The following is a 17,384-nucleotide window of genomic DNA, read 5'->3' as shown; positions in this document are numbered from 1 at the left end:
AAAAATATGAAAATGATTCATTATTCTATACCATATACTTTTTGAGCTATGAGCATCACACACAAAAAATCCACTATTTTGGCTATTTCAAGGGCCATAACTCCGTAATAAACACTAAGATTCTCAAGAAGAATGCCAAGTGTGCAAGGTCACATTATGATAAAGACTCAAGCAAGGTTTCATGAATTTACATTAAATACTTTTTGAGTTAGGCACATAATTAGGTGAAAATGTGCATTTTTTACTATTTCAGGGGCCATAACTTTAAAAATAGGGGGAGAAGCCAGCAAATAAATAAGAAGTGTGCAAGTTCATATCATGATAAAGACTCATGTAAGTTTTCATCCATTTATATCATATACTTTTTGAGCTAGGTGCATCACAAGGTGAAAATGTGCATTTTTGACTATTTCAGGGGCTCTGAAAATAGGGGGCGGAGGCAGATAAAAAATAGGAGGTGCACAAGTTCATATCATGATAAAGACTCACGCAAGGTTTCATCAATTTATATCAAATACTTTTTGAGCTAGGCGCGTCACAAACTTCGGATGGAAGCACGGACGGACGGACGGACACACGGAAGGACAGACGGACGGATGCACGGACAAGATCAAATCTATATGCCCCCACTACTCATGGGGGGCACAAAAACTAAGTCCTGAACTAAACTTTCAAGTAATAAGTGTCGAGTTATACTGAAAATTCCCTTACTGGTACTGATGATAAACCCGAACAGAAAATGAGGTTTTTTACCTGTAACTTTTTTATTTCTGCAAATTGTAAGCAATGGTCGGTATCACAATAAAGCTTAACATTTGTTGCAAACATACATAATTCAAATTTATATTTAGTAAGCAAACTCACACGAAGTGAGGCCCAAAAAGGGGTTTGTAAAATGGGGACTGTTTGAACGTTGACTGATGATAAATTCGAACGCTTTATCATTTACAAAATTTTCTTCGTATTTTTATATTGAAACTTTCCCCAAAAAGCTGCAGCAGTCATTCCTGATCAAGTAATGAAAAGTTACCAGATGTCAGGCCTTAATGTTTCGACAGTGAGCATGCGCAAAAAACACCCACTTCCCCAGTAATTTTGGATAAATATTTTTTATACAAATAAATGTAAGTTATTTATTTATACAGAATATTTACCAATTTTGTTTTTGTTTACACCAGTTGGTGTTGTAAGTTGAAACTATAAGATGGTGTGTTCAATTTTATAAATAACCGATTGCAATCGAATATTTCCAAGGTGGTCGACTTTATCATCTGTTCGGGTTTATCATCAGTACCAGTAACACCCCTGGGGGCTGGGGGCATTACATTTTACGCAAGTGGTAACAGGGTGCATTTATTGAAAACCTATGCACTTTTTTACCTTTTTATATTTGCAAAATATTGTGGTGAGTTTATTAGGGGGAATGTATTAATTAGGGAATATACTGGACTTATGTTCTTTATATTCATAATAGTTAACATACTTTATTTTCCATGGCTATTTTTCTGACAGCAGGTGTGGCCAATACTTTATGACCTTTGACCCTCTGCATCATGGAGGAATCACTGTCACTTGAGGATGAGGAAGAACTTTCATCTTCAAACTTATCTTCAACCACATCTAAAATATATATGTTTTTCAAAACCAATAAATTTTAGTAATTTAGGTTATAAAACACGGTTATGTTCAATACCAAGGTATATATATGGATAAGTATCAAGTTGAACAAGAATGATGATGATGTCAGTGCTGTATGACATATTGCCCCCTGAAAATGCTTGATAGCATGCAATATGGTGGATACAGTTGAAGTTCCATTTGATCTGGATGGAAATTATAGAAGTTAAGTACAGAAAGTACAGATATAATTGACATATTATGGTTAAGTCTAAATAGGGGTATAACTAAGAAATCATAAGTATCAAAATTAGGTTTATCGTAGAATAACCAGAGTTCGGAGTTTTTATCATGTTTATGATATGAATATATCACGAAGGACGAAAGCCTGAGTGATATATTTCTATGCATAAGAATGACAAGGGTTATTCTACGATAAACCTTATTCATTTATATATTTATAATAAGTATCAAAATTAGGTTTATCGTAGAATAACCCGAGTTTAGAGTTTTTATGCGTATGAATATATCACGATGGACAAAGGCCTGAGTGATATATTTCTATGCATAAGAACAGCAAACAAGGGTTACTCTAGGATAAACCTTATTTTGATACTTATTATTAAGATTCTAACATGACTTACTTCAAACAAGAGGGTCATGATGACCCTGGATCACTCACCTGAGTAATGAGCTACGTTTCAAATGTCAAACTAAATATTAAGAAAGTCAGTAGGTCACATTCATGGTCAATGAAATTCAGTTTTACGATTTGTGTGCAAAACTGTGTATGTCATCAAAATTTCAAGGCTGTATCTTAAAAAACAAGAAAGTAGGTCAGTAGGTCACAGTCAAGTGACATCATATTACTTGGGGTCATCAGGTAATTATAATTAAACAGTCTTGGAAATAGGATCAGATGATTTTTAAGTATTTTTCCTATATAACTATATAATAACTAAGTGACCCCAGGGCGGGGCCTCTTTTAATCCCAGGGGCATAATTTGAACACTTTTGGTAGAGGACTACTAGACAATGCATCATACCAAATATCAAAAGCCTATGTCTTATGGTTTCAGACAAGAAGATTTTTAAAGCTTTTTCCTATATAAGTCTATATAAAACTTGAGACCCCCAGGGCAGGGCCTCTTTTCACTCAAGGGATACAATTTGAACAATTTTGGTTGAGGACCATAAGACAATGCTACAAACCAAATATCAAAGGTCTAAGTGTTGTGGTTTCAGACAAGAAGATTTTTAAACTTTTTTTCCCATATAAGTCTATGTAAAACTTGGGACCCCCGGGGCGGGGCCATATTTGACCCTAGGGGGATAATTTGAATAGTCTTGGTAGAGGACCACTAGATGATGCTACATACCAAATATCAGAGCCCTAGGCCATGTGGTTTTGGACAAGAAGATTTTCAAGGTTTTCCCTATATAAATCTATATAAACCATATGACCCCTGGGGCGGGGCCATATTTGACCCTAGGGGGATAATTTGAACAATCTTGGTAGAGGGCCACTAGATAATGCAACATACCAAATATCAAAGCCCTAGGCCCTGTGGTTTTGGACAAAAAGATTTTTAAAGTTTTCCTTTCGGTTGCCATGGCAACCAGAGTTCTGCATGCAATTCAATTCTTTGAACACTTTTGAAAGTGGGGCCACCCAAGGATCATTCCTGTGAAGTTGGTGTAATTCTGCCCAGTGGTTTTCAAGAAGAAGATTTTTTTAGAAATTGTTGACGCAAGACGGACAACGGACATCAAGCGGTCACAATAGCTCACCTTTTCACTTCGTGACAGGTGAGCTAATAAAGTTAGATGGGAATCAGAGGAGTATTTTCATCAAACATAAATTACAACTGTTTGGTACACTGCAGCTTTAGCCAAAACAGGGTGTGCACGCAGGATGGTACAAGTTTGGTTTATTGCAGAACAACCCGAGATAGATTATGCTCTACAAGTATGTAGGTTACTAGCTGGTTGTATTAGATTTCAAAAAATAATTTTCAGGTATTCAAGTCCTGATAATATGTGCATGTCCGCTTCATGCTGATGATGTATACCACATTTCACTTGAATGGGTTGGAAACAAATATGGCTATACAAGAATGATATCAAAATGGTCTGAAACAAGCCCCCTAAAATGCTTGATAGAATAACAAATAAAGTCAAGAAAAAAAATTTCCCACAAGAAAGTCACAAGATACAGATGTCACCTTATGTTGATGAAGTGTAGCAAGTTTCATTCAACTGGATGGAAACTGTAAAAAGCGAATAACCTGATGTAGTTATAATAAGTCCAAACAAGAGAGCCAGACTGTCATAAAAATCATCGAATTTGGCCTAATTCAAGGGCTATAATCCAAGAGTGCCTGGGGCGATTTGGGTGGTTATCGAACTTGGCCGAGATATTATGCCCACAAAGTAATTCAAGGGCCATAATCCAAGAGTGCCTTGGGCAATTTGGCTGGTTATCAAATCTGGACTAGATATTATGCCCACAAACATTGTCAGCAAGTTTCGTGAAGATCGGATGAAAACTGTTGAACTTTGAGAGCGGACAAGGCTAAATTCGCAGTTTTTCAAGTATTTCAAGAGCTATTATCCAAGAGTGCCTGAGGCGATTTGGCTATTTATTGAACTTGGCCGAGATATTATGCCCACAAACATTGTCAGCAAGTCTGATGAAGTTCGGATGGAAACTATCAGACTTAAAGGGCGGACACGGCTAAATTCACAGTTTTTTCATGTAATTCAAGAGCCATAATCCAAGCGTGCCGTGGGCAATTTGGCTGGTTATCGAACTTGGACTAGATATTATGCTCACAAACATGGTCAGCAAGTTTAGCGAAAATCATATGAAAACTGTTTGACTTAGAGTGCGAACATAACGGGTGTTCACATAATACACCCCGCTCTTTCACAGATGGGCGTATAAAAATGACAATTACTGCAGAAAAGATAATCAGTAGTGGATGTCTCAACAACATGCATATGTCCACTTCATGTTGATGATGTATACCAAGTTTTATTTCAACTGGATGGAAAATGTAAAAGAAGTACCTTTAGCTGCTGCTGATGTGTCTGTCTCTATTTCCACAAGAGGTTTTCCAACTAGAGCAATATCATCAATCTCATAGCATAGTTTCTTTACAACGCCATCAAACCTGCTGGTGATTGTGACAGAGGCTTTATCACTCTGAACCTCACATAGACTGTCAAACTGACTCACTTTATCTCCCACATTCACATACCTGCAAATAATGTTACAAATGAAATTTTTTACAGAGATTTATCTTGAACCAAATGCCTTGACATTTTATGGAGCAGCTGAGCCCATTGTCACTTATAAATAGTTATAGTTCAATAAAACAGACCTTGTAAACATTGAATTTCTAATGTTTTTCAGAGCTCATTTGGATAATGTTACACCAACACAATTCTAGGTCATATGGTGACTTTCCAGCTTTTCATGGTGGAAGAAGATCCCAGGTGCTATGCATTATTTCATCATAGGCAGACACCTGGGTAGTACCAACAACCTTCCTTAACCCAGCTAAATGGCTTCCTCACATGAAGAATTCAATGCCCCGAGTGAGGCTCAAACCAACATCAGTGAGTGTGAACTGATTAAAAGTCAGAGATCTTAACCACTCTGCCAAGGAGGCCCTACCCAAAGTATGTTTCCATAGATATAATCTTGGCTGAAATGCATAAAGAAAATAGAAACAATTATTTCTGGAATTTTAGCTTTAAAATTAGGATTATACTATTTGTCCTCACCACCACCCACCAAAGAAGTAACACTGGAAATTGCTGATGTACTTATTTTTGAAGCTTTAAAACAGTGCAACTGCAAATGAACTCTCAAACTCTACCTACCATTCTTTAATATGGACCTCTCTTATACCTTCACCAATATCAGAGAGATTAAACTGTACCAGTTCATTCACACAAGCTGTAACATATAAAATATAACTGAACTGAAATATTCAAGAGATTACTTGTATTTTAGAAATCAATAATTTTATACTGCATTTAAGGATATTTTGACCATGGTTACTAGTGCCACAATTAAATGTACCTAAATTTGATTTAGGCAAGGAGTTAAAAAAAAAAAATTAACTAGAGATGCTTTTGAGAAAAGAGCATGTCTCCAAACTGCCTATGAAAATGTCAGTTTCTCTAAGTTTAGACGAGCGATCAATTGGTCTGACGAGGGATCCAATAGTAATTCAGGGCCTAATTCAAAAGTGCTGGATTTGCTAGTTATCAAACTGCCAGCAGCCAAACATTTTGATGAGAAATGTTCGACTTAATATGCGGACAAGCTTTGTGCAGACAGAAACAACAGAACACACACACACCAAGACGGAGTATCATTGCCCACACCACTGTGTGTGGAGACATAATAGTGCTTGTACAAAATATTCCAAGCAACGTAAGTTATGCCACACTTAGTTGAGCTTTGGATTTGCTCTACAGTCAAATAAATGAATATTCTGTCATAATAACCTAGTTTAAGGGTCTCTGAAACATTATTTTGAGAACTGTATTTTCAATACCTACAAGACAGCTTGAAATTTGAGCGTTAGTATACAATAATTTTGTTATTGAGTTCTTGTAAACTTCAAAATGTCATATATACATTAGTACTTTATAATTAAAGCTTTAACTTCAATTCAGTGTGCGTATAAAACTTCATGTATACTGTAACTTGTACACAATACTATATGTTGCTAGATACAGCATATGGTAACATACCTGATATAAGAGCAAAGGAAACTTTTGCAGACCGACTTCCACTAATTGTAAAGTGTATGTTAAAATAGGAATCAAGAATGTCTTTTTAAATTAGACAAAAACTCAAAGAAGGTATTGATTGTTTTCATTCTTACATGTTCACTAAAATATTTTGATAAAAATTATGCTGGGCTTCATTCATCTGTCATAGAAAAGAACCAGACATCATGCGTCATAGTTGACATCATAATGCTCTCCTTACCGGTCCGCATGTCAACTGCTGTTTAACACAGAATATACAGAGCTTGAAATGGCAAATTAAACTAGAGCTATCACTAAAGGTGATGAATGTATCCCCCGCATGCACTGACACAGTACATTGCAATTTGACGCACACAAGATTGCATAATTATGTGGACTGTATGTATATAGACTGTATGTATACAGTATAGTGACAAAAGACAAAGTCCCATAACTATGCAGAATATTTATCTAAAAGAATGTAACATGCACCATGCACAACTAGGGTTGGTACTGATCACTTGTGTGAAGTTTCATTAAATTGTGTGCAAGGGTTTGGTAGATTAGGCACGCACAAGATTGCATATGCAGACTGTATGTACATAGTATGTTAACAAGAAACAAAGTCCCATAACTCTGCAATTTTTGTCGCTGAAAGAACCTAACATGCCCCATGCACAACTACTGTTGTTACTGATCACTTGTGTGAAGTTTCATTAAATTGTGTCACGGGATGAGGAGAGATGGTGCACACAAGATGTGTCTATGTATATAGTATAGTAACAAAAAAAACAAAGTCCCATAACTCTGCAAATTTTTTTTTCTAAAGAACCTAACATGCCCCATGCACAACTACAACAACTACTGTGCAACCTCAACGCATCAAATGGGAATACTTATTATAAATTAATACAGATACGCAATTTGTTGCGTTGCAGGTGACGCTACTGTTGGTACTGATCACTTGTGTGAAGTTTCATTAAATTGTGTCAAGGGGATGAGGAGAGATGGTGCGCACAAGATTGTGTCTATGTATATAGTATAGTAACAAAAAAACAAAGTCCCATAACTCTGCAAATTTTTTTTCTAAAAGAACCTAACATGCCCCATGCACAACTACTGTTGGTACTGATCACTTGTGTGAAGTTTCATTAAATTCTGTCAAGGGGATAAGGAGAGATGGTGCGCACAAGATTGCGTCTACGGACAGACGGACAGACAGACAGACAGACAACCTGAAACCAGTATACCCCCCCTTACAACTTTGTTGTCGGGGGGTACAATGAAGCCTTTTAGAATGCCAGTTTTATGCTACTACACTATAGTGCATCTTCTATACAGTAATCACCACTGGGAAAACTACAACAGATGTTATTGCACTAGGAAGTTTAACCTTACAATAATTATACACAGTCCATAATATCTGCATTTTCCTCTGTAGACAGAAGTCTTCTCTTCGAAGAAAGCATTACAGTAAAACATACTGAAATAAATAATACCTTACCAGTAACATGAATATTTCTCACATTCGGACAATGAAGAGAGGTTCCCTTTAAAAGATTTCTTTTTAATACTAATGAAGCTGTGGGCTTTATCTGAAATAAATAAAAATTCATTTATGCTTAAAATATTAATTTCAACTTTTGTTATCTATTTACATATACCAGAAGTCACGATCTCGCATGAGAAAAATGTTCAGTCAAAAATACTGGGGAAAAGTAGATAATTTTAATATCCAAGGAAAACTGCATTTGCAACGGAAATACAATCTGTATATTTTTAAATTACCTTGACCTTTAATGAAAACAAATACCGCAAGCTGCCAACTGAAAGTTGAAAAAAGGTAGTAATAGAAACAGACTCATATAAATTTCTTGATGGAAAAAACTGTTCATACTAGACCTATTTTACAGAGAAACTTTGCTGTTGTAACTATGTTACTAAAATATGTATTCTGGAACATATTTCTTTGTTTGAATTCATTTATATTTTCTGGTATCAAGGGAAACTATGTTGAATGATACCTGCATCCAACAGAAATCTTTGGTCAGTTCTTTCCCAGTAAACACCTGACATCATACCTACATAAGATCTTGGTTGGATTTTGGTTGCAAAATCTGCAACCTAAATCCAAAGTCTATCCTATATCATATTACTAAACTGACCTATCAGTATTGTGTAAAGAGAACCAATCAAAATAAAAATTTAAGAATGTTAGCCAATCAGAAGAAATCAACAAGTTTGGGATTTACTTTATTTTGATAGAGAAAAAAATTTGGTTCCCTTCTCAATAATTAACCGAATATGAATTCAATAAAATCGCTCACATGGTGGCATTGTCTACTGTACTTATAAGGGGAAGTAACACAGAGAGCGTTTGGAAGATATGAAGAACAAACATCCAAATGATCCAGATAAAACAACTGAATGAATAACGCCCAAAAGCAGATTTTATATGTGTCCGGAAACTGGTCCTGGCCGGATACTGGTTCCCAAACAGTATTCTTCAAGAAAATGTAAGTAACCTACATTTAAAATGGGTCCAGACATGTGTTGCAGTAACTGGAAGTTTCTCAATTTTAAATACAACAAAGAAGATCAGGTAATTTGTGTGTACATGTTATAAACGACAATAAATATTTACCCCACCCACTTCAGTACAAATGAAATCTAAATGACCTTTTCTATTTCCTTCGATTATAAAAAATCCCAAAAATGTCATTATAAAATTTCTTTTGCATCAGTTACGTATTTGTCTTAGTATGCAATTGCAATTAGAAAAAATGATAAAAATATTTCAGACCTGGTGATATTTTGTAAAACGTAACCAATTCTTGGTAATTCTTCTAGCTGCCATTTTTAGACGGGTTCCAGAAGTTCATAACAAAATCCGTCACCCGTATTGAATCCGTAAAACGTGGATTGAGACTACAAACTGCTTATTCTTTATTTTTTATTTACAACCCTTGTATTCGATATCTTTATTCTATCATTTTCTAGACTAAGTGACTTTCATAGACTTATAAAGAAGTATATAGAAAAAAAAGGAAAAAAGTAAACACGTGTTATAGATTGTATTAAGAAATATGTGCTTTATTAACTATAGCACCCTAAATTAACTCGATCCTTTTCATTCCTTGCAATATCACTTTTGGAATTTCGCAGTTTTCATCTAACATGCAATAGGGATATGCAGATCTCAGGATTTGTAGAATGCTACAAATACACACTAAACGACGTAGACCTGTAAAACGAAAACATACTGCTTCTGAAAAAGGGCACTAAGGAATGGGAGAAAGGTAAGAACGCTTTATATTTGAAGATTCTGAGTCATGAAAATTTTCAAACTGTACTTGGTAAAATAATAAGACGTTTCATCAATATTTTTTAAAATAACTACCCGACTATTTTGATACACATCATTTTAGTTTTCCTCCCTTTTACAGACTATGGTGACACTTTCCTGAGATTATGTCTGACAGAACAGGTGGCCCACTGGGACTGATCTATTCTAATATATGTTTTCTGGTGTTCTACATCCAGCCTTTAATTACCTGACAGTGTGTTTCTCTTTTTATTCCCTCGTTTGGAAAGGCATTGGATAGGCGTACATACACTTAGAATAGAATTCTTCGTGTAAGGTGTTGTTTGGTTTTGTGCCTTTTACATGAACATTTTTTGTTTGTTTAAACCTTTTCATTTTTGTCATGTTGAGCGACCTGTGGAGTTTCCACTTTATATTTTATTATACCTCATTCCCTTTGTTGTCATTATGTGTCAGGGATTTCCTTTATTTGCACTGTCCAGTAAGTTTATAAAAAAAAATTTTAAGAGTGAGGTTTTATTTAAATCATTGCCTTGTTTAAACTCCTTAGTGATGTTGATTATTACCATTAACCATTCGAAGGCGATGCCCGCTGGATCTGTACTTGTTTGTTTTGTAAATGTATTACTGTGTCTAGTATGTATTTTTTTCTGTAAATGTCAATCATACGTTCTTGAAATACAATTATTCATATTGGATCTTCATCTTTGTTCTTTAGTTGTTTTTTTTTTTTTTTTTTTTTTTTTTTTTTTTTTTGGTTTCTATAGTATTGCGGTATATGCAAAAGCAGTTCAAAATACAAAAGTCGCATTTCTAATGTAAAGCCTATATGGAAGTTTTATTTGTTCATTTGATAGTTTGCGATCATACAGACACTAAATAAGAAAATGTCGCAGCAAAGGTAGTTGCATGATGGCGGATTCAAATAGTTCTCAATTTTTATTGTCCCCTGCCTTTTTCGAAGAAAAAAGGGAGACATAGATATAGACTGCCTCCATCCATCCTTCCTTCCGTCCATCACACTTCGTGTCCGGTCCATAACTCTGCCATCCATAAAGGGATTTTAGAATAACTTAACATTAATCGTTCATCATAATGACACGACGTGTCATGCACAAGACCCAGACCCCTAGCTCCAAGGTCAAGGTCACATTTAGAGGTCAAAGGTTAACAGGGTCTGTTTCGTGTCCGCTCAGTAACTCTGCCATCCATGAAGGGATTTTTAAAAACTTGGCATAAATGTTCACCACAATAAGACAACGTGTCATGCGCAAGACCCAGAACTCTAGCTCCAAGGTCAAAGTCACACTTAGAGGTCAAAGGTTAAGAGGGCTTATTTCGTGTCCGCTCCATAATTCGGGCATATATTGTGACACCCTGGTACTCTTGTTATTTTTTGTTCATACCAAGATGCTTTATTTGCAGCAGTATGTTTTATGAAAAATGTCCTAATAGGCCGAGGACGTTGGTAACTCTGTTACAAATTCTTGTTTATTTATTTATTTTGCTCTGTAGAGCTACTTTTCTTATTTACTTTGCAATGTTTTGCTGAAATCACATAACAGATCTATGCTTGACATGTAGGTAGCATTTTTATAATGAAATAATAATATGAAAGAATTTATCATAGAAACATAGATCATACACCACCATAATTAAAATTTGAGGTCTCATTTTTAGCTGATTTTGCAGTTTGTGTGTTTGAGTGGAGATATTTTTCTTGCATCAAACATTTACCCACTTTGCTTTTGATTTTTGTTCAGCACTGACAATATTCTTCAAGAAAATGTAAGTGACAGACATTTAAAAAATTGATCCTGATGTATGATGCAGCCATTGGAAATATGTCATTTTTATATAAACTGAAGAAGAACAGCTGTTTAGTGTGTTGTAAACTATAAAGGAACATTGGCAAAAATTGAAATCTGGCCAGATGAGGGTGGAAATGGGATATATTGATTAGAATTCGATAGAAAATGACAAATGTATTGCAATTTTGCTGTAAATATTGATAAAACTAAAAAATATCACATTTTAACTGTTTTGTGTGTATTTTTTTTTTCAAAAATAAATGTCATATTTGTAGCCTCAATATTGCTCATTTCTAGCTGTCAGAGGTAAAATTAAACATAGTAAACATTTTATAATTGTCATTTGTATGTAGATCAGAGTAGAAAATGACTAAACAGGACAAAACTAGGGCACAGTTAGGATAACTGTTTGAAAATTATGTCGCAACAGCTATTTTTGGCAAAATGTGAAGCATTGTCTTACATTGCTGAAAATGCCATAAAACCTTAAAAACTTTTGGTATCAAGCTTAAACCTTATTGTTGTTTTTTTACATGCATTTATGTTGCTTGTACATTTCAGAGGAAACTGACTCAATCTTAGATAAAAAAAAGCTTTTTATAGGAAAATGGCGTGGAAAAAAAAGGTAGTCGCATTATGGTAGATTCAAATAGTCCCCAGTTTGAATCTCTGTAGAGCTATTTTCCTTATTTTCTTTGCAAGTGTTTGCTGAAATCACATGACAGATTTATGCTTTACATTAATGTTGCATTTTCATCATAAAATAATAACTTGACAGAATTTGTCATAGAAACTTAAATTATACACCACCACTACCATTTGGGGTCTCATTTTTAGCTGATTTTGCAATTTGTGTGTTGAGCGAAAATATTTTTCTTGCATCAAACATACCCCTACTTTTCTTTTTTAATTTTATTCAGCACTGACACAATATTCTTCAAAAAAATATAAGTTACATACATTTAAAATGGCTCCTGATTTGTGCTGCTGCCATTGGAAATATGTCAATGTTACATAAAATCAAAGAATAAATTGTAAATGTATTCTATACTTCTTTGGTAGAACAAAGAAGAATAGGCATTTAATGTGTGGTTACCTTTTTAGTTTGTTTTGTTTTTTTTCCAGACGGATTTGAACCGGAAAATCTAGGTTTTAGATAAGTCTTTCCCAAAATATTGGACCAGTCTACCGGATGTTGACATCCAATTTACCAAATTAATAAATGTTTGTGTTTATCCCAGATAACTTTAGCTGAAAACAAGAATGAATGATTGAAAAAAAGAATGGAAAACTATGAAAAGATCCGAGTGGTTGGAAGAGGCGCATATGGGTATGGTTAGCAAATCCAAGTTGTATAGTAAATAGATGTGTTTAGTTTTCGGATAATTATCAGGTCCCAGAAAAGTCACAAATTAGCTATATAGCTAAATCTAGCTATATATAGCTAGAAATAGCTATAAAACCAATAACAATTGTTTAAGATATGTGTATATTAAATGTAAAATAATTATTATCCCATTCAAATGGTTTATGAGACAGAAGACAATCACAAAGAATGGAGATCTATGCAGTTTCAGTTTCAATACATGTTGCGAATTTCTGCGATTAGTCATTTATAAATTTGCCTTATACTACGATGATTATCACAAGTGAAAAATTCAGTGATGATTTATCGCAAAATACTGCCACAGTTATTGAAAATGTGACTACAAAGATCTTGGATTTGTGTTATTGTCTTTCATCTTCTAAACCTTTTGGACGTAATTATGACCATTTTGCATCTTGTTTTCACATATTTTGCATTATTGGTATTGGTTTTATAGCTACTTCTAGCTATATATAGCTAGATTTAGCTATATAGCTAATTTGTGACTTTTCTGGGACCTGATTATTGTTGGTTATAATTTTATATTTCACTTATAATTATATTGAAATTTTTGTTTGTTTCATATAATAAACTAAGTGAAACACCACTCATTAGTGGTCTGCTGCCCTGATAATGACTAAGATGTTTTTGTCCACCCTGCCCATAATACTCACAAGAGGCGTGAGGCAGTAAACATAGATAGATAGATAGCCATTTAAACCTTATCTATGTTACTGCCTAACCCACAAGTGCTAGACACATGCCAATCAAATATTTTACTTAATAGGCCTATATATATGATATAAGGTGTCTATTGCAACAAAAACATGCTGAACAAACAAGAACTCTGCTCAGTGCTCCAACTAGCGCGGAATAGAAGGGCACGGTGTCCTGCCCCTTTCTCAAAGCGCCCTGCCGTTTTTAATAGCGCCCTGTGCCCTTTTGAGTCCAGTACATATATGCCTTACTGTAAAAACGCCTCATGTGTCCTGCTTATTGTCCTCTCGCGCTGCGAGAGCTGCTTCCGTTATGCAATATACAACATCACTTTAGTACACCTGTCATCAGTCTTCAAGGTCGCTTCCGTATACACACGTCACTGCCTGTTAGGTCCGCCCAACATGCGATCAAACCAATTAAGCGAATCGCGATAATTTCAAGGCATTATTTTGTTTTACATCTGTCAAGCTAGACGTCACGAGGGCGAGACTGCGCACGTGCTACACTTCTCTCAGCTTGTGATGTCGATAATTAACTCAAAATATTTTTGGGATCTTTTTTGGGCATCACTTTAGTAATTATCGTTATTAGAGACAAAACTTTTGATTTAGCAGTCGTTATCTAGATGTAAGTATACTAATTTAAAAAAGGTGAAACTTTGTCTTTGAAAATACGTCAGCGACTTATGTCGCCGACAAATATTACAAACAAATAACACCATAAACTTTGATAATATTTGAATGCAAGTAAAGAACCCCAAAACATTTTGTTCTTGACACTTCATTGAACACTATCGATTGATTAACAGAAGTTCATACGAAGTCGTCTGCTGCAACGTGGTTGTCCATTCTAACCACCAAAAAAAAAACTATATACAAAACTGCGTTCGGTCAATCTGACTAAAGTACATATCCTATTACGCTACGCATAGGATCTGAGAACGACCTATTCATTGCCTCGTTCTGACGACCCTTTCACTAGCCAATCAGTGCCTAACTTACAACGTCTTGCAAATCTACCTGTAGCCTTGACTTTTGATATTTATAATTCTTATGTCGTAATTTATCAGATAGCCGGTTAGCTCAGTCGGTAGGCCACTTGCTTTGTAAGCGAGGGGTCCCGGGTTCGAGCCCTGGAATGACTGCACATTTTTCTTACTCTTTGACATTCGAACAAGTCGTCTGATTGGATAAAATAAAAATAGCAATACTGGAAATCCAAAATATATAGAAGACGAATGTGAATGGGTCGTTCTCAGATCTTCGTTTAGAAGATCAAGTACTTCAGTCAGATTGGCGTTCGGTTGACCTGAGGTTCCTGGTTTTGACCCGCGAAAAGCGAGAAAAACTCGTATTTGACCCGCACAGAATATGCCCCATGCGTCGGTTTGACTCGCGGAAATTTTCTTTGATGCGTCTAGAGTTCGAAAGTTCTGCCCATTGTCAATCAAAATCCCAGTGAATTTCAGTAGTGTTCGCCGACACAAGTGGAAGTATGGCAGTAGGCGGAGCGTCGTATGTTAATTAGCTACTGGCAGATGTCAATCATGCCACTCACCAAGTGACACGCGGTCATCTCGCGATTTGTATTCAGTACAATAATAGCCGTCAATATCAAAGGTGTTTATTGATCAATGTGTAAAAGTTTATTGATAAACAATGCAGCCTTAGATTATCGTGTTTGTACCACGTGTTAATTAGCGGTATACAGCTTACCGTATGTTGTATTGTTATATGTCTTACCGACTTAAAATAAAAATTATCATCTCTTATTTCTCAGAACAGAACAACAAATTGGATAATTAAAATCATTATTTTGTGTTCGAAAATTATAAGTATTGAATAGGTATTGTGAAAAAATGAAATTTAAAACAGGTATTTTATCAAGAATTTTAAATGTTTACTTTCGTTTTCCATATTTGTCACCTGTTTTTGGGACCGTGATTTTCGGGCATTTTTATCATTTCTTACAAGATTTTTCTAGTACAATCTAAATAAAAAGCCAATAAAAGTCTGCACGTAAGAAAAATGTGATAACTGTTACAAAAGCAGCTCTTATTTTGAAGCATTTTTTGAGAATAAAAACTTGCAAAGGCACCAATCCCCACCCACTTTTAGGCAATGTGCAAAATAAGACAAAAAATATGTAATGCTTAAAATAATTGTAATGACTATTTAAATGTACTTGTTTTAGATTAAGTCTGTGGAAGTTGCATTTATAACAGTATAGCTTGACCCCTGAATAGCTGATCTTGACTTTTGAAAATCTGATTTTGACCATTGAAAATTTAGGCTGAAGAGTAAATGACTCTTGAGGTTCAGAATCTACCGAACGCCCTGAACTGCAAGAACCTCTTGTTTAACATCTGAGGATACTTTTGGTCAATTTGAAATGAGATCGATTGTGCACGCTTGCGAAAATAATTACTTAGTGGACACATTATTATAATTTTGGCGGGAAAGAAGCACATGTGTTTCATGATAGATATTGTGTTTGCGGAAGGGCTACTCCAGTCTCTTTTTAGGTCAATATAAATCAAAAGAGAATTTACAGTGGGAACTAATATTTCCTGTCCATTTCTGGTCATGAGAAGGATAACCTGTCTTTTTCATCCGACACACCTCTCCCGATTAAACTTGTAGGCACTGCCACCGAAAACGTTATGGATGCCGCCATTTTTATTCGATGTCGCAACGCAAAATTCATCAATTTATCGGATGTTAAACTGAAAATAGCTAAGAATATCACGTTTCACGACTTGAAATACAGACGGTAAGCAAAAATCCTGAACTCTGAGCACTTAAAATGAATTTATTGCTGATGCACTCCGTATTATATTTTGGCGGGAAAACAATACACATGCGTTTCATGTCGTAAGTTTTCTGTTGTCGAATTTGTTTATTGTAGAATAACCCGAGTTTTGAGTTCTTATGCATAAGAATATATCACGAAAGCCGTAAATCACAATTGGGAACTTATTATTTTGATTCTAACACGACATAATAGTATCAAAAGTGTTAGAAAAAATGGTAACTACTTTTTACGACCGTGCTACACACCTGGATCAGTCTGACAGATGAAGTCATTGCATGCGAGTGGTTTATTGCAGAATAACCTGAGATAGATTTTGCTCTACATGTATGTAGGTTATTTGCTGGTCATGTTAGAATAATTCATTATTAATTGTGTGCATATTTTCCTTGTAACATATGCAAATAGATTTCAACTCTTAGAGGCTTATGTAAATTACTTTAAGTAAAGTTTCAGAAATGTAGATTGTCTTTGCACACAGTATTTACAGAAGAAAAAAGTTTTAGATTGTCCGGAGATTGGGAGTATGACTTTTTTAGGTGAATCTCTTTAAACCACATTACCATGGATCCGTAGCCTCACCAGTGACCAGCTACCACTCTCTCCCCCTACATTAAGTTTGTCTGTTAAAAAACCAATGAACAAAGTTAAATTATCAAAAAAACTAAACCCTACGGCATTGAAATACGTTTTACACCACCACACAACCTACCCAGACTGATGTCCTCCTCTCCAACATAAAATGATAACAACAATTTAGAATTTTAATACCATGGTGGTTGCAAAAACCCCAGAGGTCCAGGATATATATAACAACTGCACACATCAATGAAACTATAGTTTCACTCTGACAGATTATTATGTTTATGACACACAATGATTCCAGTCAAAACAGGATGACATGAAAGACAATAGTTTCGTGCTGAAAATGCATCTGAGGCCTTCTCTAGCCTTGTTTTTC

The 17,384-nt window shown here is 35.1% G+C and overlaps 2 protein-coding genes across 3 annotated transcripts in view; one reads left to right on the top strand and one right to left on the bottom strand.

The window, feature by feature from the left end:
- Positions 1-9,281, bottom strand: part of LOC123525464 (lipoamide acyltransferase component of branched-chain alpha-keto acid dehydrogenase complex, mitochondrial-like) — a 42,132-nt gene extending 32,851 nt beyond the window's left edge. The window contains exons 1-5 of the mRNA XM_045304525.2: positions 9,194-9,281; positions 7,895-7,985; positions 5,509-5,584; positions 4,690-4,880; positions 1,484-1,620 (exon numbers count right to left, since the gene is read on the bottom strand). Of these exons, the coding sequence (XP_045160460.2) occupies positions 1,484-1,620; positions 4,690-4,880; positions 5,509-5,584; positions 7,895-7,985; positions 9,194-9,247 (549 nt within the window). The 5' untranslated portion in view covers positions 9,248-9,281. The remainder of the gene's footprint in view (positions 1-1,483; positions 1,621-4,689; positions 4,881-5,508; positions 5,585-7,894; positions 7,986-9,193) is intronic.
- A 3,427-nt stretch (positions 9,282-12,708) lies between these two features.
- The window catches only part of LOC123525466 (serine/threonine-protein kinase Nek8-like), a 29,208-nt gene continuing 24,532 nt past the window's right edge, over positions 12,709-17,384 (top strand). The window contains exon 1 of one of the 2 annotated variants that reach the window (XM_045304528.2): positions 12,709-12,856. In XM_045304528.2, coding sequence (XP_045160463.1) covers positions 12,810-12,856 — 47 coding nt within the window. In that variant the 5' untranslated portion in view covers positions 12,709-12,809. Of the gene's footprint in view, positions 12,862-17,384 lie in introns of both variants that reach the window. The other variant, XM_045304529.2, reaches the window with a different exon arrangement.

This window comes from Mercenaria mercenaria, chromosome 3 (assembly GCF_021730395.1).
Source record: "Mercenaria mercenaria strain notata chromosome 3, MADL_Memer_1, whole genome shotgun sequence".
NCBI lineage: Eukaryota > Metazoa > Mollusca > Bivalvia > Venerida > Veneridae > Mercenaria > Mercenaria mercenaria.
The sequence above is the reverse complement of the archived record's forward strand: the minus strand, read 5'-3'. Positions and strand labels throughout refer to the sequence as shown.